General features: G+C 49.7%; 1 protein-coding gene across 1 annotated transcript in view; it reads right to left on the bottom strand.

Annotated features, from left to right (window-relative positions):
- The window catches only part of adcy5 (adenylate cyclase 5), a gene marked incomplete at both ends in the record, with an annotated part of 340,988 nt that overhangs the window by 89,743 nt on the left and 224,818 nt on the right, over positions 1 to 26,427 (bottom strand). The window contains 2 exon segments of the mRNA XM_084311459.1: positions 4,511 to 4,638; positions 18,287 to 18,398. Of these exon segments, the coding sequence (XP_084167585.1) occupies positions 4,511 to 4,638; positions 18,287 to 18,398 (240 nt within the window).

Here is a 26,427-nt window from a genome sequence, read left to right as displayed (position 1 = left end):
AGGTATAGAGTCTGAGGTATAGAGTCTGAGGTATAGAGTCTGAAGTATAGAGTCTGAGGTGCAGAGTCTGAGGGTTAATCGCAGAGACGAATCGCATCAGCGATCCTACAGACAATCCATGCGTGTGTGTTCTGGTGTGTGTGGGTTGTGGATAATAGCCAATGCCAATTAAAGACCTCTGAGCATGTCCTGCATTATTTATTATAGAGTCTGAGGTATAGAGTCTGAGGTATAGAGTCTGAGGTATAAAGTCTGAGGTATTGAGTCTGAGGTATAGAGTCTGAGGTATAGAGTCTGAGGTATAGAGTCTGAGGTATAGAGTCTGAGGTGCAGAGTCTGAGGTATAAAGTCTGAGGTATAGAGTCTGAAGTATAGAGTCTGAGGTATAGAGTCTGAGGTATAAAGTCTGAGGTATAGGGTGTGAGGTATAGAGTCTGAGGTATAGAGTCTGAAGTATAGAATCTGAGGTATAGAGTCTGAGGTATAGAGTCTGAGGTATAGAGTCTGAGGTATAGAATCTGAGGTATAAAGTCTGAGGTATAGAGTCTGAGGTATAGAGTCTGAGGTATAGAGTCTGAGGTATAAAGTCTGAGGTATAGAGTCTGAGGTATAGAGTCTGAGGTATAAAATCTGAGGTATAGAGTCTGAGGTATAGAGTCTGAGGTATAGTCTGAGGTATCGAGTCTGAAGTATAGAGTCTGAGGTATAGAGTCTGAGGTATAGAGTCTGAGGTATAGAGTCTGAGGTAAAGTCTGAGATATAGAGTCTGATGTATTGAGTCTGAGGTATAGAGTCTGAGGTATAGAGTCTGATGTATAGAGTCTGAGGTATAGTCTGAGGTAGAGTCTGAGATATAGAGTCTGATGTATTGAGTCTGAGGTATAGAGTCTGAGGTATAGAGTCTGAGGTATAGAGTCTGAGGTAGAGTCTGAGATATAGAGTCTGATGTATTGAGTCTGAGGTATAGCGTCTGAGGTATAGAGTCTGAGGTATAGAGTCTGAGGTATTGAGTCTGAGGTAGAGTCTGAGGTATTGAGTCTGAGGTATAGAGTCTGAGGTATAGAGTCTGAGGTATAGAGTCTGAGGTATAGAGTCTGAGGTAGAGTCTGATATATAGAGTCTGAGGTACAGAGTCTGAAGTATAGAATCTGAGGTATAGAGTCTGAGGTATAGAGTCTGAGGTATAGAGTCTGAAGTATAGAGTCTGAGGTATAGAGTCTGAGGTATAGAGTCTGAAGTATAGAGTCTGAGGTATAGAGTCTGAGGTATAGAGTCTGAGGTGCAGAGTCTGAAGTATAGAGTCTGAGGTATAAAGTCTGAGGTATTGAGTCTGAGGTATTGAGTCTGAGGTATAGAGTCTGAGGTATAAAGTCTGAGGTATTGAGTCTGAGGTATAGCGTCTGAGGTATAGAGTCTGAGGTATAGAGTCTGAGGTATTGAGTCTGAGGTAGAGTCTGAGATATAGAGTCTGAGGTATTGAGTCTGAGGTATAGAGTCTGAGGTATAGAGTCTGAGGTATAGAGTCTGAGGTATAGAGTCTGAGGTAGAGTCTGAGATATAGAGTCTGAGGTACAGAGTCTGAAGTATAGAATCTGAGGTATAGAGTCTGAGGTATAGAGTCTGAGGTATAGAGTCTGAGGTATAGAGTCTGAAGTATAGAGTCTGAGGTATAGAGTCTGAGGTATAGAGTCTGGGGTATAGAGTCTGAGGTGCAGAGTCTGAAGTATAGAGTCTGAGGTATAAAGTCTGAGGTATTGAGTCTGAGGTATTGAGTCTGAGGTATAGAGTCTGAGGTATAAAGTCTGAGGTAGAGTCTGAGGTATTGAGTCTGAGGTATAGAGTCTGAGGTATAGAGTCTGAGGTATAGAGTCTGAGGTAGAGTCTGAGATATAGAGTCTGAGGTACAGAGTCTGAAGTATAGAATCTGAGGTATAGAGTCTGAGGTATAGAGTCTGCGGCATTGAGTCTGAGGTATAGAGTCTGAGGTAGAGTCTGAGATATAGAGTCTGAGGTATTGAGTCTGAGGTATAGAGTCTGAGGTATTGAGTCTGAGGTATAGAGTCTGAGGTATAAAGTCTGAGGTATTGAGTCTGAGGTATTGAGTCTGAGGTATAGAGTCTGAGGTATAAAGTCTGAGGTATTGAGTCTGAGGTATTGAGTCTGAGGTATAAAGTCTGAGGTATAGAGTCTGAGGTATTGAGTCTGCGGTATTGAGTCTGAGGTATAGAGTCTAAGGTAGAGTCTGAGATATAGAGTCTGAGGTATAGAGTCTGAGGTAGAGTCTGAGATATAGAGTCTGATGTATAGAGTCTGAGGTATAGAGTCTGAGGTGCAGAGTCTGAAGTATAGAGTCTGAGGTATAAAGTCTGAGGTATAGAGTCTGAGGTATAGAGTCTGAAGTATAGAGTCTGAGGTATAAAGTCTGAGGTATAGAGTCTGAGGTGCAGAGTCTGAGGTATAGAGTCTGAGGTGCAGAGTCTGAGGTATAGAGTCTGAGGTATAGAGTCTGAGGTATAGAGTCTGAGGTTTAGAATAGGCCTGTGCCTTTTGTGTGGTCTCCTAATTACATAACAGCCACATAGTTGGACGATGCTGTAACCGTAGTATTGTAATCTCATTACCACGTCCCGTTAGTGCTCTGATGGAAGACCACCTCAGAGTCTGTTTCCATATGCCCAGGTTCATAGCAACCAGGAAATCACCATGGTCTCGTCTTACCATACCAAGCTTTCATTACACTTCAACCCTTGGTCGAGCAAGATTTCTTTCTTTATTTCTGACTGTGTTAGATATTAATTACTCACATGCAGAATTGAATAAGTGTGTTGAGATAACATAAACATGAAACAGAATTTCAACCCAACGGCAAAATGTCAAAACGTCTGTACCCCTGTGGTGCGGAGCTCTGACTTAAGGTAAAACAGAAGGGCCCTCAAAATATTGTCTTTGCATAGGGCCCCCAAATCTCTAGGGACGGCTCTGTGTGGCACGTGATAAGAACATCTTTGGATTGGGAAAAGTATTGAAACCTTGAATGTGAGATCTATTATTACTCAAATCGAATATATTTTATTTTCATTAATCATTGGCCTACTAATTACAGTTTTAAAAGCACACTCTACTCTACTTGGAATTTTTGTCTAGTATTTGTCACCTTTGCCATTTTTCAACTACATATGATATGATATGATAAATATTAAATATATATAAATATATATGTGTAAAATCCCTCGCCTATCCACACTCCAACCCAAAACATGAAATGTAAACAATGTGCAGTACCGCTTGCATAGAAGTCTGTGTTTGTTGGGGCGGCTACGTGGCGTAGTGGGCAAGGCACTCGCCACGAAATGCTGGAGATGCTGGGCTCGTCAGTTCGAGCCCAGCGCTCCACATTTGCTTTCAGTTTAGCTGGTCGTCCGTACTAATACACATTGGCCGTATTAGGGGGTGGGAAACTGATGGGTGGGGATCGGGCGTTGTGGACAGCGACTCCTACAGGTCGGTTGGTGCGCCTGCGCAGTAGAATCAGGAAGTGTCGGGGGCAGCGTGAGCCTCCCACGTGTTACTCCTCGCCACTGAGAGATCGAGCTGCGCAGGTGAAAAAATGCGACTGCTGTTACCTCAAGTACCGGAGGGGACTTGTGCTATGTATGACTTAGTCCACATTGCAGTCGGCTTGTGGGAGGCAAGAAACAGCGTCCGTGACAGGGGAGGGTTGAATTGGATGATACGAAATTGGGATGGGAGAAAATATAGAAAAATGGGAGAAAAAGTGGATAAAAAAAAATAAGTCTGTGTTTGTTGTCATTACAGATTCTGTTACAATGGACCCTGGACATAAATCGTACTAGAATAGCGCTATCACATCGTCTGTGACCGGTCTACCTCCTCGGTCCGTCCTCCGTGGTCATGTGCGAGTGATCCCTATTCTGGGAAAGGTTATTCCATCCCCCGCAGCCCTGAGTCTTACTCACGAGATGGCCTCTATCATGTCCACTCCCATCCCCCGCAGCCCGCGTGATTTTTTTCCGTAGCCTTTGTTTACGCAGACGCTCTCTGATTGGCTAGCCCGTGTACAGCGAAGACCCTCTCTGATTGGTTTAGCTCCGAAGGGTCTCTTCCGCCTTGTACATAATATTCTCTGCTTCTAAGTGGTTATGCTTTGGCCCTCTTTCGAAGTGGGTTATGCTTACAGTTAGGGTTAGGGTTAGCCTAACCCTAGCCCTAACCCTAACTCTAAGCATAACCCACTTCGAAAGAGGGCCAAAGCATAACCACTTCGAAGCAGAGAATATATATGTACAATTCGGACATTTCTATCCCAGAGCCCTTCGGAGCTAAACCAATCAGAGAGGGTCTACGCTGTACGCGGGCTAGCCAATCAGAGAGCGTCTTCGCAAACAAAGGCCACGGAAAAAAATCACGCCTGCAGCCCACTGGGCCTGTACTCACGAGATGGCCTCTATCATGTCCACTCCCATCCCCCGCAGCCCTGAGTCTTACTCACGAGATGGCCTCTATCATGTCCACTCCCATCTCCACGCAGCAGTGGGCGTGGTCGGCCCGGGCCTCCGGCAGCCCAGACACGCAGTAGTAACAGTCTCCCAGGATCTTGATCCTCAGACAGTGGTTCTCCTGTTGGGGGGGGGGACACACACACACACACACACACACACACACACACACACACACACACACACACACACACACACACACACACACACACACACACACACACACACACACACACACACACACACACACACACACACACACACACACACACACACACACACACACACACACACACACACACACACACACACACACACACACACACACACACACACACACACACACACACACACACACACACACACACACACACACACACACACACACACACACACACACACACACACACACACACACACACACACACACACACACACACACACACACACACACACACACACACACACACACACACACACACACACACACACACACACACACACACACACACACACACACACACACACACACACACACACACACACACACACACACACACACACACACACACACACACACACACACACACACACACACACACACACACACACACACACACACACACACACACACACACACACACACACACACACACACACACACACACACACACACACACACACACACACACACACACACACACACACACACACACACACACACACACACACACACACACACACACACACACACACACACACACACACACACACACACACACACACACACACACACACACACACACACACACACACACACACACACACACACACACACACACACACACACACACACACACACACACACACACACACACACACACACACACACACACACACACACACACACACACACACACACACACACACACACACACACACACACACACACACACACACACACACACACACACACACACACACACACACACACACACACACACACACACACACACACACACACACACACACACACACACACACACACACACACACACACACACACACACACACACACACACACACACACACACACACACACACACACACACACACACACACACACACACACACACACACACACACACACACACACACACACACACACACACACACACACACACACACACACACACACACACACACACACACACACACACACACACACACACACACACACACACACACACACACACACACACACACACACACACACACACACACACACACACACACACACACACACACACACACACACACACACACACACACACACACACACACACACACACACACACACACACACACACACACACACACACACACACACACACACACACACACACACACACACACACACACACACACACACACACACACACACACACACACACACACACACACACACACACACACACACACACACACACACACACACACACACACACACACACACACACACACACACACACACACACACACACACACACACACACACACACACACACACACACACACACACACACACACACACACACACACACACACACACACACACACACACACACACACACACACACACACACACACACACACACACACACACACACACACACACACACACACACACACACACACACACACACACACACACACACACACACACACACACACACACACACACACACACACACACACACACACACACACACACACACACACACACACACACACACACACACACACACACACACACACACACACACACACACACACACACACACACACACACACACACACACACACACACACACACACACACACACACACACACACACACACACACACACACACACACACACACACACACACACACACACACACACACACACACACACACACACACACACACACACACACACACACACACACACACACACACACACACACACACACACACACACACACACACACACACACACACACACACACACACACACACACACACACACACACACACACACACACACACACACACACACACACACACACACACACACACACACACACACACACACACACACACACACACACACACACACACACACACACACACACACACACATGATAACATTGTTATTCACAGCACAATGGCTAGGCACAGTCTAGTGGCTACAGGTCAGCGACAGCTGGGTTGAGGGCCGTTCAGTGTACAGGGTGGTACCCTTCATAGAAGTATCCCATCATGCACCCCGCATCCATCCCGCCATCTTTCCCTCAGACATCGGAAGGTAAAGAACCAGCCGCCCTGTTGTGCTTCTATTTTAACTTAGTTTATATTCCATTTTATTTTATTCCACCTTGTTATCTTATTATCTGTCCGTTATTGTCTGTCCGTTAATGTCGCACCGAAAACGACCAAATCAAATTCCTTGTGTGTGAAAACTACTTGGCAATTGACCATTTAAAGACCTTTCTGATTCTGATTCTCGTGCGTGGAGGACAGAGGTTTGGAGAGTCCGTTCAAGCGACCATAATAGGGAGATTTTTAGATAGTTTTTAGCTAGTTGCTTTTTGTCCTCTACGATGCACAAACTAGCGCTCCTGTCTGTCCCCAAGGCCTTTAAAACAACACAGTGGAAAAGCACATTCACCTGTTTATTATGCGGAACATACAACATGTCAACACGGCTTTACTCAGAAAGGTGCTTTTGGGTGCAGCCAAGGGCAGATTTGGTTTTGAAGTTTAAGTTCAAGTTCAAGTTCTTGTACACAACAATACAGGGGCATTGCAGGGTAATGAAATGTTTGTGTTTCGAGCTCAGACTCAACAGCGCACAATTAAGAAACAACAATGAATACAAGAATGGTAACAATAAGGATTCTTAATAGGACTAGTTGTTAAAGATCCCTAAATATTCAGCACAACAATTGAATGAGGTTGGAGTGGGGTGGAATTTGGCAATGATCACGTGATGATCACCAGTACGACACATCTTCAGTTGTGTTCCCCGACCTCATTGGGTGTTTCGGCCATTTATCACAATACACCCTCTGCCGAGGTTGGCCCACCACAGGCTGATCAGGCCTGGGTGTGTGTCGCACAGTGGCACCACGTGTTCATTTAGCAGCCCATGATGCGTCTCTACGTTTCAGCCACAACCAGTGACTGCTCCGTTCTGCTGCAGTGGCAAGTTCTTTGATTGCCTTTCGTTGGGCCTGTCCTCTGATCCCTACTTCCTTCAGGAGCCTTGTGGTGGAACTGGCTACAAAGCCTCTGCAGCCCACCTCCACTGGCCACACCTTCACGTTCCAGCCCCGCCCCTCTGCTTCAGCTGCTAAGTTGGCATATCGCAGCCTCTTCCGTTCAAATGCCTCATCGATGGCTTCCTCCCATGGGACCGTCAGCTCAACGATGAAGACACGCCGGCAAGATTTGGACCAGAGGACCAGGTCTGGGCGCAGGTTGGTCGCTGCAATTTCAGATGGGAAGGTAAGCCTCTGGCTGAGGTCTACCCGCATTTCCCAATCCCGGGCTGCGTTCAGTGGGCCTGAGTTCAGAGGTGACGGCTTGGTCCGCCGTTTCTCCCCTTCCCGGATGAAGGTTGTTTTCCGTGGGAAGGTAGTTTGGGCATTTAGAGGCATGGCGTTGGTGGTTACTCTCTTGTTCTCAAGTTCGGCAGCCAAGCACTTCAGTACCTGGTTATGGCGCCAGGTGTATCTTCCTTGAGTTAGACTGGTCTTGCAACCCACTAAGATGTGTTTGAGGGTTGCTGGGGCTGCACACTGGAGACAGGCTGGGTCCTCTCCATACCAGAGATGTAGGTTGGTTGGTGAGGGCAGGACATCATATGTGGCTCTGATGATGAAGCTTAGCCTATTAGACTCCATGCTCCACAGTTCGTTCCACGTGATTTTCCTCTTCTCCACGCCCTCCCACTTCATCCACCGGCCTTGCTGGGCTTGAGAGACTGCCTTGGCACACCTGGCTGCTTCCTCCTGGTGGCGCACTTCCTCCACCACCATGTGCCGCCGTTCGGTTGGAGTAGCCTTTTGCCATGTGGGTGTAGTTGCTTCCAATCCAAGGCCCCCTCTGCCATGTTGGACATGCCCCACTATATCCCGGTGTCTGAGGGCGGTCTTTGCCACTGCAACTGCTGCAGATGGCTTCCATTTCCTCCCCGTTGCTAGGGTTGGAGCAGCACCTCTGACGAATGGATCCCGGGATTCTGTGAGAGTCATTTCCAGCCTTGATTTGGCACATTTGTACTCCTCCACCAGGCTTGAGATTGGTAGGGAGAGGGCTCCGTTGCCATACAGGCCTATGCTGCTAAGGCCTCTCGGCAGTCCAAGCCACTTCCTCACATGTGCATTCACCAGTCTCTCCAGCCGATTGGCATGGGATAGAGTGACCTCATAGATGGCAATTGGCCACATGAGACGGGGCAGCAGTCCAAACTGAAAGCACCACAGCTTCAGCTTCCCAGGGAGAGCAGTGTTGTTGATCTGCTTGAGGCCAATGATTGTATCCTGCCTGAGTTGTTCCACCTGCTTCGAGTCTTTGAGTTCTGCGCTATACCAGCGGCCAAGGCTTTTGATAGGCTTTTCCAGAACAGTTGGTATTGGCTCGTTGTTAACGTGGAACCTCTCATTGGCGAGCTTGCCTTTGACAATGGAGATACTGCGGGATTTGCTTGGTTTAATCTCCATTCGTGCCCATTTGATGTTTTCCTGGAGTTTATCCAGCAGGCGTTTGGTGCATGCCTTTGTTGTTGTTATTGTCGTCATGTCATCCATGTACGCCCTGATTGGAGGAAGACGCAGCCCGCTCTTCAACCGTTCCCCTCCAACCACCCATCGGGATGCTCGAATAATGAGCTCCATTGCCATGGTAAACGCCAGTGGAGAGATGGTGCAGCCCGCCATTATGCCTATCTCGAGGTGCTGCCAGGCAGTTGTACTGGCCTGTGCTGTAACACAAAACTGGAGGTCTTGGAAGTAGGCTTTGACCAGCCTTGTGATGCCCTCTGGGACTTGGAAGAAGTTGAACGCTGTCCACAAAATCTCATGAGGCACTGATCCGAAGGCATTGGCAAGATCTAAGAAAACCACATGCAGGTCTTTCTTCTCCTTCTTGGCCGTCTGCAGCTGGTGCCAGATGACACTTGTGTGTTCCAGGCATCCTGAGAAACCACTTATCCCTGCCTTCTGCACTGAGGTGTCGACAAAGTTGTTCTTCTGCAAGAATACTGAGAGCCTCTGGGCCACAACACTGAAGAATATCTTTCCTTCCACATTCAGAAGACTGATCTGGCGGAACTGGTCGATGGTTGAGGAGTTCTTCTCTTTGGGAATCAGGATCCCTCCTGCCCTTCGCCATGCCTTTGGTATAATTCCTTTTTCCCATGCCACTTTCATTAGCTTCCAGAGGTACTTCAAGACACCCGGAGTGTTCTTATAGAGCCTATATGGAACGCCGTTGGGCCCAGGGGCTGAGGCTGTTCTTGCCCGCTTTACTGTGCTCTCAACTTCGCTCCATTTGGGGGGCCTTGTTTCCAGCTGGTGCTCAGGTGGTTGTATTGGTGGCATGTCATCCGGAATGCTGGCTGGCACATGCCTCTGATTGTCAGAGTAGGTCTTCCTCAGGTGATCCTCTAGTTCCCTTATGGGTACTTTGAGGGTCCCAGTTTTCTCCTTGACAAAGAGATCTTTGACAAACTTGTAGGGATCTCTGTAGAAGGTGGTCCTCATTCGCTCTTTCTTCTTGTGTTGCTTTCTCAAGCATTCTGCTCGACGCAGTGTTGCAAGACGCTGCTTGATGTCCCCCTGTAGAGCCTCAAGTCCTTTCCTTTCCACTTCTGTGGCCTTCTTCCACTGCTTTCTCAGGCACCTTCTTTCTTTCACAAGTCTTTCAATCTCTTGTTGTCTCCTGGACTTGAGATGAGCTGATGGTTCCTTCTGTGTCCTAAGGTTCTGACTTTTCACCCCAAATCTCTCTGCTCCATAGCTGTAAATGATTTCTCCAATCTTGTCTAGCTTTCTTTCCACGCACCCTTTCAGACCTTCTAGAATATGGATAAGGTCTGTGTCGGTGGTTTCCCACTCCTTTTTCTGGCAGGATTTAGGCCACAAGATTTGAGGCTTTCGTCCGTTCATCTTCCTCTCTACTGCTGTCTGTGGCTGGATGGGCTCTGGACTCATGTCCGTTGGTGGATCTGTGCCTGATTGAGCTTCGTCTGGGGTTCTGATACCCTGTGGACTGTGGTGAATATCCTGCCGCTGGGCTTCACTCGACTGATTTGGCCTACCTCTGAGGAAGTAGTGGTCAATGCGAGGCCCCTCGCTAAGCTCTCTCAGGCACTTTTTCCTGCCCTGGTGGATCTTGAGACCCCTCTCTGATGTTATCTTTTTCCAGCCACAGATGCAGCTTTGTAGCTTGTGTCCTGCCAGTGCGGTTACTCCGTCAACTACTGTGCTGATCATTTGATTCGTTGTCGTTTCCGTTCCAGGGTCTGTTACCGTGTGGTCCGCCGGTGAGTCATCTTCCGCCCCCGCTCTCGCAGACTCAAGGGGTGTTTTTCGTTTAAAACTTTTCGTAGCAATAGTTGGGTGGATCCAAATCACTGTGTAGTGAATGGCTCCTGCCAACACGGGGAGCTAACCCGTGCCAGCCCCGTTGGGGTCTGTTCCCTCCTGTCAGCTGTCTCTTCAGGCCGTCACCAGGTCTTTCCCAGGTTGTCAGCTGCCCTTTCGCAGCGGTCACTGGTTTTGACACCAGACATCAGGATTCTTAATAGGACTAGTTGTTAAAGATCCCTAAATATTCAGCACAACAATTGAATGAGGTTGGAGTGGGGTGGAATTTGGCAATGATCACGTGATGATCACCAGTACGACACATCTTCAGTTGTGTTCCCCGACCTCATTGGGTGTTTCGGCCATTTATCACAATACACCCTCTGCCGAGGTTGGCCCACCACAGGCTGATCAGGCCTGGGTGTGTGTCGCACAGTGGCACCACGTGTTCATTTAGCAGCCCATGATGCGTCTCTACGTTTCAGCCACAACCAGTGACTGCTCCGTTCTGCTGCAGTGGCAAGTTCTTTGATTGCCTTTCGTTGGGCCTGTCCTCTGATCCCTACTTCCTTCAGGAGCCTTGTGGTGGAACTGGCTACAAAGCCTCTGCAGCCCACCTCCACTGGCCACACCTTCACGTTCCAGCCCCGCCCCTCTGCTTCAGCTGCTAAGTTGGCATATCGCAGCCTCTTCCGTTCAAATGCCTCATCGATGGCTTCCTCCCATGGGACCGTCAGCTCAACGATGAAGACACGCCGGCAAGATTTGGACCAGAGGACCAGGTCTGGGCGCAGGTTGGTCGCTGCAATTTCAGATGGGAAGGTAAGCCTCTGGCTGAGGTCTACCCGCATTTCCCAATCCCGGGCTGCGTTCAGTGGGCCTGAGTTCAGAGGTGACGGCTTGGTCCGCCGTTTCTCCCCTTCCCGGATGAAGGTTGTTTTCCGTGGGAAGGTAGTTTGGGCATTTAGAGGCATGGCGTTGGTGGTTACTCTCTTGTTCTCAAGTTCGGCAGCCAAGCACTTCAGTACCTGGTTATGGCGCCAGGTGTATCTTCCTTGAGTTAGACTGGTCTTGCAACCCACTAAGATGTGTTTGAGGGTTGCTGGGGCTGCACACTGGAGACAGGCTGGGTCCTCTCCATACCAGAGATGTAGGTTGGTTGGTGAGGGCAGGACATCATATGTGGCTCTGATGATGAAGCTTAGCCTATTAGACTCCATGCTCCACAGTTCGTTCCACGTGATTTTCCTCTTCTCCACGCCCTCCCACTTCATCCACCGGCCTTGCTGGGCTTGAGAGACTGCCTTGGCACACCTGGCTGCTTCCTCCTGGTGGCGCACTTCCTCCACCACCATGTGCCGCCGTTCGGTTGGAGTAGCCTTTTGCCATGTGGGTGTAGTTGCTTCCAATCCAAGGCCCCCTCTGCCATGTTGGACATGCCCCACTATATCCCGGTGTCTGAGGGCGGTCTTTGCCACTGCAACTGCTGCAGATGGCTTCCATTTCCTCCCCGTTGCTAGGGTTGGAGCAGCACCTCTGACGAATGGATCCCGGGATTCTGTGAGAGTCATTTCCAGCCTTGATTTGGCACATTTGTACTCCTCCACCAGGCTTGAGATTGGTAGGGAGAGGGCTCCGTTGCCATACAGGCCTATGCTGCTAAGGCCTCTCGGCAGTCCAAGCCACTTCCTCACATGTGCATTCACCAGTCTCTCCAGCCGATTGGCATGGGATAGAGTGACCTCATAGATGGCAATTGGCCACATGAGACGGGGCAGCAGTCCAAACTGAAAGCACCACAGCTTCAGCTTCCCAGGGAGAGCAGTGTTGTTGATCTGCTTGAGGCCAATGATTGTATCCTGCCTGAGTTGTTCCACCTGCTTCGAGTCTTTGAGTTCTGCGCTATACCAGCGGCCAAGGCTTTTGATAGGCTTTTCCAGAACAGTTGGTATTGGCTCGTTGTTAACGTGGAACCTCTCATTGGCGAGCTTGCCTTTGACAATGGAGATACTGCGGGATTTGCTTGGTTTAATCTCCATTCGTGCCCATTTGATGTTTTCCTGGAGTTTATCCAGCAGGCGTTTGGTGCATGCCTTTGTTGTTGTTATTGTCGTCATGTCATCCATGTACGCCCTGATTGGAGGAAGACGCAGCCCGCTCTTCAACCGTTCCCCTCCAACCACCCATCGGGATGCTCGAATAATGAGCTCCATTGCCATGGTAAACGCCAGTGGAGAGATGGTGCAGCCCGCCATTATGCCTATCTCGAGGTGCTGCCAGGCAGTTGTACTGGCCTGTGCTGTAACACAAAACTGGAGGTCTTGGAAGTAGGCTTTGACCAGCCTTGTGATGCCCTCTGGGACTTGGAAGAAGTTGAACGCTGTCCACAAAATCTCATGAGGCACTGATCCGAAGGCATTGGCAAGATCTAAGAAAACCACATGCAGGTCTTTCTTCTCCTTCTTGGCCGTCTGCAGCTGGTGCCAGATGACACTTGTGTGTTCCAGGCATCCTGAGAAACCACTTATCCCTGCCTTCTGCACTGAGGTGTCGACAAAGTTGTTCTTCTGCAAGAATACTGAGAGCCTCTGGGCCACAACACTGAAGAATATCTTTCCTTCCACATTCAGAAGACTGATCTGGCGGAACTGGTCGATGGTTGAGGAGTTCTTCTCTTTGGGAATCAGGATCCCTCCTGCCCTTCGCCATGCCTTTGGTATAATTCCTTTTTCCCATGCCACTTTCATTAGCTTCCAGAGGTACTTCAAGACACCCGGAGTGTTCTTATAGAGCCTATATGGAACGCCGTTGGGCCCAGGGGCTGAGGCTGTTCTTGCCCGCTTTACTGTGCTCTCAACTTCGCTCCATTTGGGGGGCCTTGTTTCCAGCTGGTGCTCAGGTGGTTGTATTGGTGGCATGTCATCCGGAATGCTGGCTGGCACATGCCTCTGATTGTCAGAGTAGGTCTTCCTCAGGTGATCCTCTAGTTCCCTTATGGGTACTTTGAGGGTCCCAGTTTTCTCCTTGACAAAGAGATCTTTGACAAACTTGTAGGGATCTCTGTAGAAGGTGGTCCTCATTCGCTCTTTCTTCTTGTGTTGCTTTCTCAAGCATTCTGCTCGACGCAGTGTTGCAAGACGCTGCTTGATGTCCCCCTGTAGAGCCTCAAGTCCTTTCCTTTCCACTTCTGTGGCCTTCTTCCACTGCTTTCTCAGGCACCTTCTTTCTTTCACAAGTCTTTCAATCTCTTGTTGTCTCCTGGACTTGAGATGAGCTGATGGTTCCTTCTGTGTCCTAAGGTTCTGACTTTTCACCCCAAATCTCTCTGCTCCATAGCTGTAAATGATTTCTCCAATCTTGTCTAGCTTTCTTTCCACGCACCCTTTCAGACCTTCTAGAATATGGATAAGGTCTGTGTCGGTGGTTTCCCACTCCTTTTTCTGGCAGGATTTAGGCCACAAGATTTGAGGCTTTCGTCCGTTCATCTTCCTCTCTACTGCTGTCTGTGGCTGGATGGGCTCTGGACTCATGTCCGTTGGTGGATCTGTGCCTGATTGAGCTTCGTCTGGGGTTCTGATACCCTGTGGACTGTGGTGAATATCCTGCCGCTGGGCTTCACTCGACTGATTTGGCCTACCTCTGAGGAAGTAGTGGTCAATGCGAGGCCCCTCGCTAAGCTCTCTCAGGCACTTTTTCCTGCCCTGGTGGATCTTGAGACCCCTCTCTGATGTTATCTTTTTCCAGCCACAGATGCAGCTTTGTAGCTTGTGTCCTGCCAGTGCGGTTACTCCGTCAACTACTGTGCTGATCATTTGATTCGTTGTCGTTTCCGTTCCAGGGTCTGTTACCGTGTGGTCCGCCGGTGAGTCATCTTCCGCCCCCGCTCTCGCAGACTCAAGGGGTGTTTTTCGTTTAAAACTTTTCGTAGCAATAGTTGGGTGGATCCAAATCACTGTGTAGTGAATGGCTCCTGCCAACACGGGGAGCTAACCCGTGCCAGCCCCGTTGGGGTCTGTTCCCTCCTGTCAGCTGTCTCTTCAGGCCGTCACCAGGTCTTTCCCAGGTTGTCAGCTGCCCTTTCGCAGCGGTCACTGGTTTTGACACCAGACATCAGGATTCTTAATAGGACTAGTTGTTAAAGATCCCTAAATATTCAGCACAACAATTGAATGAGGTTGGAGTGGGGTGGAATTTGGCAATGATCACGTGATGATCACCAGTACGACACATCTTCAGTTGTGTTCCCCGACCTCATTGGGTGTTTCGGCCATTTATCACAATACACCCTCTGCCGAGGTTGGCCCACCACAGGCTGATCAGGCCTGGGTGTGTGTCGCACAGTGGCACCACGTGTTCATTTAGCAGCCCATGATGCGTCTCTACGTTTCAGCCACAACCAGTGACTGCTCCGTTCTGCTGCAGTGGCAAGTTCTTTGATTGCCTTTCGTTGGGCCTGTCCTCTGATCCCTACTTCCTTCAGGAGCCTTGTGGTGGAACTGGCTACAAAGCCTCTGCAGCCCACCTCCACTGGCCACACCTTCACGTTCCAGCCCCGCCCCTCTGCTTCAGCTGCTAAGTTGGCATATCGCAGCCTCTTCCGTTCAAATGCCTCATCGATGGCTTCCTCCCATGGGACCGTCAGCTCAACGATGAAGACACGCCGGCAAGATTTGGACCAGAGGACCAGGTCTGGGCGCAGGTTGGTCGCTGCAATTTCAGATGGGAAGGTAAGCCTCTGGCTGAGGTCTACCCGCATTTCCCAATCCCGGGCTGCGTTCAGTGGGCCTGAGTTCAGAGGTGACGGCTTGGTCCGCCGTTTCTCCCCTTCCCGGATGAAGGTTGTTTTCCGTGGGAAGGTAGTTTGGGCATTTAGAGGCATGGCGTTGGTGGTTACTCTCTTGTTCTCAAGTTCGGCAGCCAAGCACTTCAGTACCTGGTTATGGCGCCAGGTGTATCTTCCTTGAGTTAGACTGGTCTTGCAACCCACTAAGATGTGTTTGAGGGTTGCTGGGGCTGCACACTGGAGACAGGCTGGGTCCTCTCCATACCAGAGATGTAGGTTGGTTGGTGAGGGCAGGACATCATATGTGGCTCTGATGATGAAGCTTAGCCTATTAGACTCCATGCTCCACAGTTCGTTCCACGTGATTTTCCTCTTCTCCACGCCCTCCCACTTCATCCACCGGCCTTGCTGGGCTTGAGAGACTGCCTTGGCACACCTGGCTGCTTCCTCCTGGTGGCGCACTTCCTCCACCACCATGTGCCGCCGTTCGGTTGGAGTAGCCTTTTGCCATGTGGGTGTAGTTGCTTCCAATCCAAGGCCCCCTCTGCCATGTTGGACATGCCCCACTATATCCCGGTGTCTGAGGGCGGTCTTTGCCACTGCAACTGCTGCAGATGGCTTCCATTTCCTCCCCGTTGCTAGGGTTGGAGCAGCACCTCTGACGAATGGATCCCGGGATTCTGTGAGAGTCATTTCCAGCCTTGATTTGGCACATTTGTACTCCTCCACCAGGCTTGAGATTGGTAGGGAGAGGGCTCCGTTGCCATACAGGCCTATGCTGCTAAGGCCTCTCGGCAGTCCAAGCCACTTCCTCACATGTGCATTCACCAGTCTCTCCAGCCGATTGGCATGGGATAGAGTGACCTCATAGATGGCAATTGGCCACATGAGACGGGGCAGCAGTCCAAACTGAAAGCACCACAGCTTCAGCTTCCCAGGGAGAGCAGTGTTGTTGATCTGCTTGAGGCCAATGATTGTATCCTGCCTGAGTTGTTCCACCTGCTTCGAGTCTTTGAGTTCTGCGCTATACCAGCGGCCAAGGCTTTTGATAGGCTTTTCCAGAACAGTTGGTATTGGCTCGTTGTTAACGTGGAACCTCTCATTGGCGAGCTTGCCTTTGACAATGGAGATACTGCGGGATTTGCTTGGTTTAATCTCCATTCGTGCCCATTTGATGTTTTCCTGGAGTTTATCCAGCAGGCGTTTGGTGCATGCCTTTGTTGTTGTTATTGTCGTCATGTCATCCATGTACGCCCTGATTGGAGGAAGACGCAGCCCGCTCTTCAACCGTTCCCCTCCAACCACCCATCGGGATGCTCGAATAATGAGCTCCATTGCCATGGTAAACGCCAGTGGAGAGATGGTGCAGCCCGCCATTATGCCTATCTCGAGGTGCTGCCAGGCAGTTGTACTGGCCTGTGCTGTAACACAAAACTGGAGGTCTTGGAAGTAGGCTTTGACCAGCCTTGTGATGCCCTCTGGGACTTGGAAGAAGTTGAACGCTGTCCACAAAATCTCATGAGGCACTGATCCGAAGGCATTGGCAAGATCTAAGAAAACCACATGCAGGTCTTTCTTCTCCTTCTTGGCCGTCTGCAGCTGGTGCCAGATGACACTTGTGTGTTCCAGGCATCCTGAGAAACCACTTAGTAGTAAGATCAAATTAAATATAAAATGAGATATAAAATGAGGTAAGATAAAATTGTCAATTATTTACAGAAAGTGTCTTGCATATAGTGTATGTGCATGTTAATGTGCAGCACAGGGTGCGTGTGTGTTTGTGTGTGTGTGTGTGTGTGTGTGTGTCCAATAACAATAAGCAGTAGTAGTATGATAAAATAATATAAAATGAGGTAATATCAAATAAACAGCTGAAAAATGTCACATGTGTAGATCACCCTACCTACATCCCTACAGTCACATGACTCATGCGATTAACTTCCTGCCGCTGTTGTTCTTCTCCCTCGGGCTCGAGCGCATGTCGGTGAGCAGATGACTAATTAATTTACATATATTTCAAAGCAGCAAAATTACATTGGCTACAAGCAATCCGAGTCATGCAATTATGGCATGGGCCTTGTAATCACGCCGCTGTGTTCAGCCTATTGGCTTTGATCATTTTGGTGCTTAAAGTGGTATTTTAATAACACTTTAGCAATGCATACTTCTGTTCCTTATCAGCATTGCATCATTCGAATATGACCCAATATGGCAGGGAATGTGAGTACAGTGAATAGGGAGGTAGGTAGACAGATTTGACCTGTGTGCGTGTGTGTGTGTGTGTGTGTGTGTGTGTGTGTGTGTGTGTGTGTGTGTGTGTGTGTGTGTGTGTGTGTGTGTGTCCCCTCACCGCTGCAAGCTTGTCAAAGCGGGCAAACAGTTCGTTGAGCGTCATGACCAGCTCCTGAGCCGTGCACTGAGACGCCAACATGGTGAAACCCTCGATGTCCGCAAACAGGATGCTGTGTGGACAGACAGACAAAAGAGACACGTCCAAACACACAGAGACGTGCATGCACACACACACACACACACACACACACACACACACACACACACACACACACACACACACACACACACACACACACACACACACACACACACACACACACACACACACACACACACACACACACACACACAAACACACACACACACACACACACACACACACACATGAATAGAGAAAGAGTGTTAGCCAAAAACATTCTAGCATTTTCATATATCCTGGTCTATCGGTTTAATTTCCTGAAGTCAAGACGACAGCTGTAAAACAACAACCACTGAAACATGAGATTCTCTGTTAGAAAGCCTCTGAAAACGAGGCTAATATAAGTATGCCACGTCGCACACAAAACACAAAGGGACATCGGGTCAAACCTCTGCTACAACACATACAGAAACAATATTGTAAACAGTCATCTCTGTGGATGACACCATTATCACACATTCCGTCAGGCTAGTAAGACTAGTCTTTCTCAAGGTCGGTATACACGGCTAGCGTGACCTTTTTGAAAAGCTTAGCAGCAGGAATTGAAAGCAGAAGAGTACAGATTAATTCAGAATGTAGCCATTAAATTTATCTGTGAGGGAGAGAAATGTAGAGGAGGTAGGTTTTTACGCAGGCATGAGTCAGGCCACCTAAAAGGAGCTAATGATTGGAAGTTGCAGGTAGATTTGGGATGAAAAACTCATTATTCCATGAGAGATAGTTAGCACTAACTTGAGGCCTGGCCTAGTGTTATGGTCTGCAAGTCAGCGGATAGTTTATTTTATAGAATTGATGGTGGAGGAGGCTTATGAAAGGAAAAAGCTTAGATATGCAGATTTGGCAGCAGAAACTGAACAGTGAGGATGGAAAGCTAGGGTTTAGAAATAGGATGCAGACGATCAAGTTTGCGAAAGGTGGTAAATGAGTTGTTGGAAGAAGCACTGAAGTCAGTAATTTTGGTTGAGGAGAAATAATGTCAGCTGGGGGCCAAAGTAAACAAAGGGAGAGCTAGCATGGAAGGCGATGGTTCTGGCCTGGGATGCTGTAACTAACTGTTGAGCCTTCCCGAGGTGTCTAGGGCCTAACTTGACGAAACACCAGTGAAGGGAGGTGCCCACTTGATAACCCTGGTGATATGCTGCTCTCACTTCCTATTTATTTACACTTGATAACCCTGGTGATATGCTGCTCTCCCTGCCTATTTATTTACACTTGATAACCCTGGTGATATGCTGCTCTCACTTCCTATTTATTTACACTTGATAACCCTGGTGATATGCTGCTCTCACTTCCTATTTATTTACACTTGATAACCCTGGTGATATGCTGCTCTCACTTCCTATTTATTTACACTTGATAACCCTGGTGATATGCTGCTCTCACTTCCTATTTATTTACACTTGATAACCCTGGTGATATGCTGCTCTCCCTGCCTATTTATTTACACTTGATAACCCTGGTGATATGCTGCTCTCACTTCCTATTTATTTACACTTGATAACCCTGGTGATATGCTGCTCTCCCTGCCTATTTATTTACACTTGATAACCCTGGTGATATGCTGCTCTCACTTCCTATTTATTTACACTTGATAACCCTGGTGATATGCTGCTCTCCCTGCCCATCTATCTACACGTTGGGTTGTGGTGGCCATTAGGGGCCATGTGGTAAGGTATGTGTTTTACTCTAAATAAACTAGACAATTTAACCCTGCCTTTTACCATACTATTTCGCCTGAACAGAGGCTCCTAAGAAAAGAGCAATAAGAGAGAGAGAGAGAGAGAGAGAGAGAGAGAGAGAGAGAGAGAGAGAGAGAGAGAGAGAGAGAGAGAGAGAGAGGCAGACAGAGGGAGAGAGAGAGACAGAGACAGAGAGGGAGGGAGAGAGAGACAGAGAGGGAGGGAGGGAGGGAGAGAGAGAGAGAGAGAGAGAGAGAGAGAGAGAGAGAGAGAGAGAGAGAGAGAGAGAGAGAGAGAGAGAGAGAGAGCGTTCATTTTGGTTTCTGGTAAATCTGTAACACAGCTATCCTCAGAGTTACTGGAGACAAGGGGCATGGTGATTGTTCTGAAGGATCAGATTAAACCGAATATATATATTTATTTATATATATATATTTAATTGTATTTGTATATCCCCTGATATCCCCTGTATATTCCTTGTACAATATGCATTGAATATCCCTTCTAGTCTACTGAACATCCCATAATAGTCTCCATTCTACCATTGGACGAGACCTTGGTGCCAGGTCGCCATACCCCTCAGACCAGGTTCAATCGTACCGCTCAACATGTATGGACAAGTCCTAGTTCCGCGTAGGAATATGTCTACCGCACCACTAATGGTACTATTTGTTCATAGTGCGTATATATACTGCGCTATTAAAGTAGAGCTTTCTTTTAGTCCAGTTCCTTACCCTCCAACAGAGTGACAGACGCAAAAGCCTCCCCGCGAACCACGTGTGGGCAGTAAGGCCAATTCGGCCCAGTATCGGCATTGAGACATCGTGTATATTAATATTTGAATAGTCATATTTGGCACTATATCGTCGAGTTGGACGTATTCTATTAAGCTAATAATAGTCTATTCATATGTAGTGCCTCGTGCGGTAAGAGTTCTATAGTAATCAGCACCCCCATCGTTTCGGGCATCAGCTGGACGCTTATCCAGGGTGGTTGACCCCACGTGAAGCTGCACCCGAGGAGCTCCAGGCCAAAGAGCGAGTGGACCTGTATATTGGATTATTCTACCGACGACGGCTAGCCTTCCCTGGCTTGGATTATGCTTTGAGTACTTTGATTATTCTATGGATAAAGGCCAACACTGCGGTGTGTTGGAAATACCCCCCCCGGAGAGGACGACAGGTGAGAAGACGCTCTACACAACGAGGTCGCCTCACGTCTCTCCATCGTGGACCGGAGGACGCCGGCCACAGAGAGTCCAACTGCTTTCATCTGTGGATCGAGGATCGCTGGGCACCGGGTCGCACGACTGTGGGCTCTCCCAGGATACCCTCGGCCAGACGGGATACAGCCAGACTCTACCCCCCCCCCTCCAGCTGTCCTACAAGCAGTCGGAACCTTCCCCTAGTGTATCCAGCTATATAATCATTCAAGTATCATTGCTATTGTTCCCTAAATATTCCAGGTTGTATATTTGCTTCCTGCGCAATCAGAGATTGGACATTCGATATTGATCTACCTACGAATACTCATTTGCCATAAAAGTGCATACTATTTCAAATCATAAATGTAATTAAGTGATCGTTGTACATACCTTTTGCTATGTATTATTATTAAACGCAGACTTTCGACTTGGTACATTTGTGTTGGATCCGTTTCATCAGGTGGGAGTGTTTATCATAATTATTTATACCTAGTACTGGGTGGCCAGAGTCTAAAGTACAAGAGGTAGTGGTAGTAAGTATCATATCTAACAATACAGTCAGGGAATTGTACCCCTCAGTTACAATTGGTCCTTCGAGCCGGAGGGTAATCAGTGTAATATTAATATAGTGTTATTAATATTAAAATGGCCTATGATGAACACTCCACGAAACGATCCTCCTAACCAACAACGCCCGCGGCGCAAACGACAGCTCCCTCAGTACCTAGAGGCTTACGCTGTCAGTCAACAACCTAGTCTTCTACCAACAGTAAACGCGGTAAAACTAGAAAGTAAAATTATGTCTAACCCTAACGACCAGGCTACCCCGACCATAGAGGCCCCTATGGGTTCTAACGTAACTGACCCAGCTCACGGTGGGGACCAGGGGGAACCAGACATGACTTTACACCCCGCCAATACCGAAGAAGTAGTCCCCGACGAGTCCCGGGAGGAAGACAACACTACCGAGAGAGAACTCGGCACGGAAGAAGATGAGGAGAGCACCGTGGAGATAGAGCTCCAAGACTCCGCACGGAGTACCCCAAGGGACGGCTCCCCTATACAACCGTCTTCTCCCAGCGAGGCAGAGAGGACACTACAGCAGGCATTCCTCGTCAGCCTGAAAGCCTCTACTGAACGCGATAGACTCCAGGGTGAACGCGATCGATTGCAGATACAGCAACGGAGCGAAGAAGAGCACATACGCCTGGAAATAAGACGCATTCAGATGGAAGAGAATATGGCAAGAGACCGGGCCGACGCCCAGCGCGCCGCCACCGGTGCCCAGAGAGAATCGGATCTCACCAAGCGCGAAGCCGAGCGCGACAGAGCACAAGCGCAACTAATAGAACAGCTGATCAGAAGGACAACACCCCCTCCCTCCACCAGAGGCTCCAGGAACTCGTCTAGACATCACTCCAGGGCGGCATCCCCTAGCCGAGTAAGCGACCCTGAACTTGACCAACAGACGAGGTCTATACCCCCCGCAGACCCCCTTCCCCAACCGGTCCAAGTGAGACCCAGCCACCGGGAAGGAGCAGCATACACTGCGGAGAGGCTAAATCAGAGACTACAAGCCCTGGATGACCTAACGGAAGACGAAGAGGAAGAGGAGGAGAACCACGCCCGACGACAGCACAGTACTCTACCGGACCAGGAGGTCCAGTACAGCCCAGGCTATACCCCCGCGGAGCTGCGCTACAGACCCCCGACGCTATTCACGGGTGAGCACGACGCACGACCCGCACCGAGGAACAGCACCTGGACCAGCGGGCCATGGTACACAGCCGGTACCAGCCCACGCCAAGGAGCAGGAGGAGACTCGCCTAGGAGGCCTCTCCCCCAACGCTCGCCGATGTATCAACAATCCGCGTCATACATTGGCACACCTATGGTACCAGACTTCACCCAGGAGAACCGGGCCCAGTATACGGAGCTCCGCATGTGTCTGGAGACAATGTTGGTGGATGTCATTGATGAACGCCATAAATACGCGATACTACTGAAGCATTTAAAGGTACCCCGCGCGCACAACATAGCGCTCGCCTACGCCACTTCCACGACCCCATACACCGCAGCGCTGGTAGCATTGGACCAGAGATATGGACGTATATGGGATTACGTGATCCAGGAGATCAGGCACATCGACCGCCTACCCCCAGCAACAGACAATCGAGCACTGGACGACCTGTCCATCAGAGTGCAGTCCCTAGTAGGGATGCTGGGAGCGCAGAGGGAAAAGGGTAGGCATGAACTATACGCCAACTCAAATGTAGAGAGGATCTTGGAGAAGCTACCGCCCGCCCGACAGGAGCGCTTTAGGCGGCAGAGAGACCACCGAGACCCTAATGGCCCCGAACCGAACCTCCTCGATCTAGCCGACTTCCTGGCGAGAGAAGTCAGCAGCTTACGGCTAGATACATTCGGACGGAGCACCCCTGGCTCCAGAGAAGGAACCAGGAGACTAAATGATGGAAGAAGATCGGTGACTGTCATGCACCAATCGGAGTCAGTGCCAAGCAGTAGGAGCCACAGTACCCCCTCAAGAAAGGAGAAGTGGAAGATAGTGTGCCCCTACTGTGAGAAAGAACACTGGCTGTCACAATGTGACTCATTCCCCAAGATGAATGCGGAGGAAGCGAGTCAATGGATAAAGTCCAACAGACGCTGTTTTCGCTGTGCGCGATCACACATGGCAGCCGAATGCCGCTTAAAGAAAAAGTGCAGTCGGTGCGATGGAGCCCATCTGGACATACTCCACGACAGTAACAGACGGCGGCCTCCACCCGCACCATCAAGCAGCAAAGCAAGCGTCATGTACATCGACCCCGCCAGCAGCAGCGGAGCCAGAGTGCTCTTAAAGGTAGTCCGTGTGACATTGAGCTACCAGAATAAAGTCATGGACACTTACGCCGTCCTTGATGACGGGTCAGAGAAGACCCTTCTGCTCGCGTCCGCTGCGGCCCAGCTAGGGCTGCGGGGGAGCGAAAACCAAATGACAATTCGGACAATAAGAAGAGATTTGAAAACGATAAAGGGCGAGAATGTCTCATTCTCTATCGCAGCAAGCGGCCAGCCCGAGCGACGGTACAGGATTACAGACGCTTTCACCAGCCAAGAAATAGGACTCTCGCGGTACACATACCCCGTAGCCAAGCTGATGGAGAAATATGTACATCTACGCAAGCTACCGATCCCACTCATAGACGGTGCTACCCCGACACTGTTGATAGGCTCCGACCATGCAGACCTCATTGTCCCGATAGACCGGGTTCATACCGGACCCAGAGGCTGTCCTGCAGCAGTCGAGACCCGCCTAGGATGGACTCTCCAAGGCCCACTCGCCAAATCTCTCAACCGAACCACAGCCACTAGCTGTCTCCACTCCCGAGTCACAGAGGGAGACACCGCACTCCTGCAGCATGTAGAGAGGCTATGGACCTTAGAACAAATGCCCTTTAAGAACGAAAAGAAAGACATTCGCTCTAAAGACGACATCTACGCCATTAACCTCCTCGAGACGGGAACAAAGAGAGTCCCAGTCAGCGGCGTGTTGAGATACGCCACGCCACTCCTGCGGCGGGAAGGGATGCCTACCTTTCACGCAAAGAAAGACGCCACAGAGCGGTACCTACTAAACACAGAGCGGCGCTTAGCCAAGGACCCCGCCCAAGAAAGTGTATACCGCGCTGAGATTGAGAAGCTCATCACAGCGGGACACGTCACAAAGATTGACATTAAAGAGGCCGACCAGACGACTGAATCGTGGTACGTGCCCCACCACAAGGTTCATCACAACGGCAAAGACCGCATCGTGTTTAACTGCAGCTACCAGATCGGATCCCAAAATCTGAATAAAGAGCTATTGCCCGGTCCTACACTCGGCCCCTCCCTACTAGGCGTACTACTCCGCTTCCGCTAGGACAAGGTGGCTATCAGCGGGGATATCAAAGGGATGTTCCTGCAGGTGAGATTAGTAGAGGAGGACAAGCCCCTGTTGCGGTTCCTATGGAGAGAGAGGCCAGGAGATGAGCACCCAGCCATCTACCAATGGGAAGTCCTCCCTTTCGGAACTACATGCAGCCCATGCTGTGCTACATTTGCACTACAGAGACATGTCGCAGAGGACCTAGCAGCGGACGAAGAGGTCCGACACAGTGTGAAGAACAGCTTCTACGTAGATAACTGTCTACAAAGCGTCTCCACCCAGGAAGAAGCCGAGGCTCTCCTACATAAACTCTGCGCCTCTCTGATCAAAGGCGGCTTTGATCTCAGGCAGTGGGCCAGCAGCGATCCGCACGTACTGCGCAGCCTCTCCTCCGAGGACAAGGCAGCGAGCAGCGAGACCTGGATGGCCACAATCCCAGGAGAAGCCCAAGAGATGACACTAGGACTAGTGTGGCGCTTCAAAACAGACTCGCTCCACTATAGACACAAACCCCTGACCACGGAGCAGGGAAGGTCGACGGCAATACCGACCACCAGACGGAGTGTGTACAGAACACTCGCCCGACAATATGACCCGTTAGGATGTATACTACCGTACACCACCAGGGCAAAGATGATTGTACGAGCATTGTGGGACAAGGACCAGGGCTGGGACGACCCCATTCCCGCACACCTTGCATCCACCTGGAGAGAGTGGGAGATGGAACTCCACTCACTCCCAGGCGTTAATATACGCCGAAGCTACTTCCCACCCACGGTGAGGCCAGAGACATGTAAAATGGATTTACACGTCTTCAGTGACGCCTCCGAGGTCGCCTACGGATCAGTAGCCTACTTGCGGGCCCAAGAAGAGGGGGGAGAGATCTACACAGCATTCATCCTCGCCCGCTCGAGAATAGCCCCACGCAAGCAACAGTCTATCCCACGTCTAGAGCTCTGCGCAGCCCTCGCAGGAGCGCATCTAGCCACGCTCATCCAACGTGAGCTCACCATTCCGGTGCATAGAACAATCCTGTGGTCAGATTCCACGACAGTACTCGCCTGGATCAAATCGGATTCATGCAAATACAAAGTCTTCGTGGGAGTCAGAGTCACTGAGATTCAAGAGTTAACCGGAGAGTTAACCGGAGAAGCAAACTGGCGCTATGTTGATACAAAACACAACC

Source organism: Notolepis coatsorum (genome assembly GCF_963971535.1).
Source record: "Notolepis coatsorum genome assembly, chromosome: 3".
Classification (NCBI taxonomy): domain Eukaryota; kingdom Metazoa; phylum Chordata; class Actinopteri; order Aulopiformes; family Paralepididae; genus Notolepis; species Notolepis coatsorum.
Note: the sequence above shows the minus strand (reverse complement) of the source record. Positions and strands in the feature narration are given on the sequence as shown.